Source organism: Etheostoma spectabile, chromosome 20, assembly GCF_008692095.1.
Source record: "Etheostoma spectabile isolate EspeVRDwgs_2016 chromosome 20, UIUC_Espe_1.0, whole genome shotgun sequence".
Classification (NCBI taxonomy): Eukaryota; Metazoa; Chordata; class Actinopteri; order Perciformes; family Percidae; genus Etheostoma; species Etheostoma spectabile.
This window is the reverse complement of record NC_045752.1, coordinates 16,480,979-16,482,692: the sequence shown is the minus strand read 5'-3', so window position 1 is coordinate 16,482,692 and position 1,714 is coordinate 16,480,979. Positions and strand designations below refer to the sequence as shown.

Below are 1,714 nucleotides of genomic sequence, written 5' to 3'. Positions count from 1 at the left end.
AGTCAGGCCCGTTTAAACATTGTAATGTAATGTTACTGTTTAACTTTTCCTGTATAATAAATATGAATGACTGAATGAATGAATGAATGAATGACATTCAGTGTTGTTTCACCGACTTTAAGGGCCCTCAGCACATGTAGCTGCCTCTTTCTAAATCTCTGTCTGTAGTCTACCTGTCAGTATGAGAGGAGATAAAAAGATGTTAACAGGTTTTTTTTTCAGTGTTTGTAGGTGGTGAAAATAGATTTTCAAATTATGTAAACCAGAACATCTGGACATTAGGAACCAAAATAATTACAGCCAGCATAATATGCTACCAACAATTAAGCTAATAATATCATAATCAATGCCTAGCCTATAACATTAGCCTATATATTCATATTCTATATATATGGTCTATACCTAAATTGTTTTGATGTAGGCCTATGCATCTAATTCACAGGAGCTGTAGTGTTTTAAATGGTCTTATTTTTTGACTTTATCTTAACACAGCCTAAAGAAATAGTGCTTTCTAGAACCGAAGTCAGTTTCTAACTTGCTCTACATTACCTGTTGTTGATCTAGTAACATATAAGCAAAGAAGTAGAACGTTATTTATGGCTTGTTTACATTTTATTGTGAAAGTATTGTTATTTGTCCGGAACACCGTTTCCATGGAAACGACAACAAAACGGCTGGCAGTGATTTCTCTGAGTAGCTAGCTGGTTCCACACGCTCAGCTCACTTGCGCGTAAAGCCCGATTTGAATCTGTTAGCTACCAGAATGGATTTAAACAACGTGAGGCGCGTATCCTCTGCAGGTTACCGGTTACGGGAACAAGCCAACGGTAACGGGACCAGGCCGATATCAACCCGGCCACCGGCGGACAGGACGCGTTCCGCTAAAGGAGACGCGGTGTCCGTAGAGCTGAATCCAGACAGGCGGGATCCCGTTAAACAGGACCAGGTCTGGAAGGAGATGGTGTGGAGTGAGAGGAGATCAGTGCGGGAATGGTGAGTGGGACTTTTGGTGGATATTCAAACTTCTCTGACTTTAAATACGACTTTGTTTCCATGGTGTTGATTACAAACTAACATTTTGAAATCTAGCTAGGGGAGTTATTGTGGCAGTTCACACTCGTGTGTAGGTCATGAATACTTTGTGGTCCACAGGGAGACGAACTGGAACTTTCTCAGGAACTATGATCAAATGGTAAGTCTAAATGTGTAGCTATAGGTTACATTTCACAAATTATGTTGAGATTCCTGCGACATTGAGAACACTTCATCTAATTTTCCAGCTTTAAAACCTCTGAGTAAATTCACATGAATATGCTCTAATATTTTTCATTTGATTCAACAGCCTGACACTCAATAACGCTAATATATGCATGGGACATTAGAAATAGTGACAACACTGAATTCCGATTCGGCAGTTTTAATGGAAACTTGTAGAAATTTAAGGGAAGCTTGTAGAGCACAAGTAGGCTGGAAACAGGTCCAGATCCAAAACCACTGTACGGAGACTTGTCAGATCTGGACTAAATTATCCCAGAGAGGCTAAAGAGTCTTAAAGACACAGTTTGAAATTTTTGTAAGCTGTATTCTATTTGTGAAAATGCAATAAAGGAAGATTTTACTGTTTTTTTTTCGTATGTGGACCACATTGGACCATGCACGACAATAGTGCCTGTAGTGGCGATTTGCCCTCTGATTGAACAGAACACACAAAAAA

The 1,714-nt window shown here is 39.3% G+C and overlaps 1 protein-coding gene across 2 annotated transcripts in view; it reads left to right on the top strand.

Annotated features, from left to right (window-relative positions):
* The first annotated feature begins 678 nt into the window (after window positions 1-678).
* Window positions 679-1,714, top strand: part of cimip5 (ciliary microtubule inner protein 5) — a 3,060-nt gene continuing 2,024 nt past the window's right edge. For both annotated transcript variants that reach the window (XR_004327086.1, XM_032501280.1), the window contains exons 1-2: window positions 679-993; window positions 1,153-1,192. Coding sequence is in view for 1 of the 2 variants with exons in the window: in XM_032501280.1 (XP_032357171.1) it covers window positions 764-993; window positions 1,153-1,192 (270 nt within the window). In the remaining variant the exon portion in view is untranslated. The remainder of the gene's footprint in view (window positions 994-1,152; window positions 1,193-1,714) is intronic.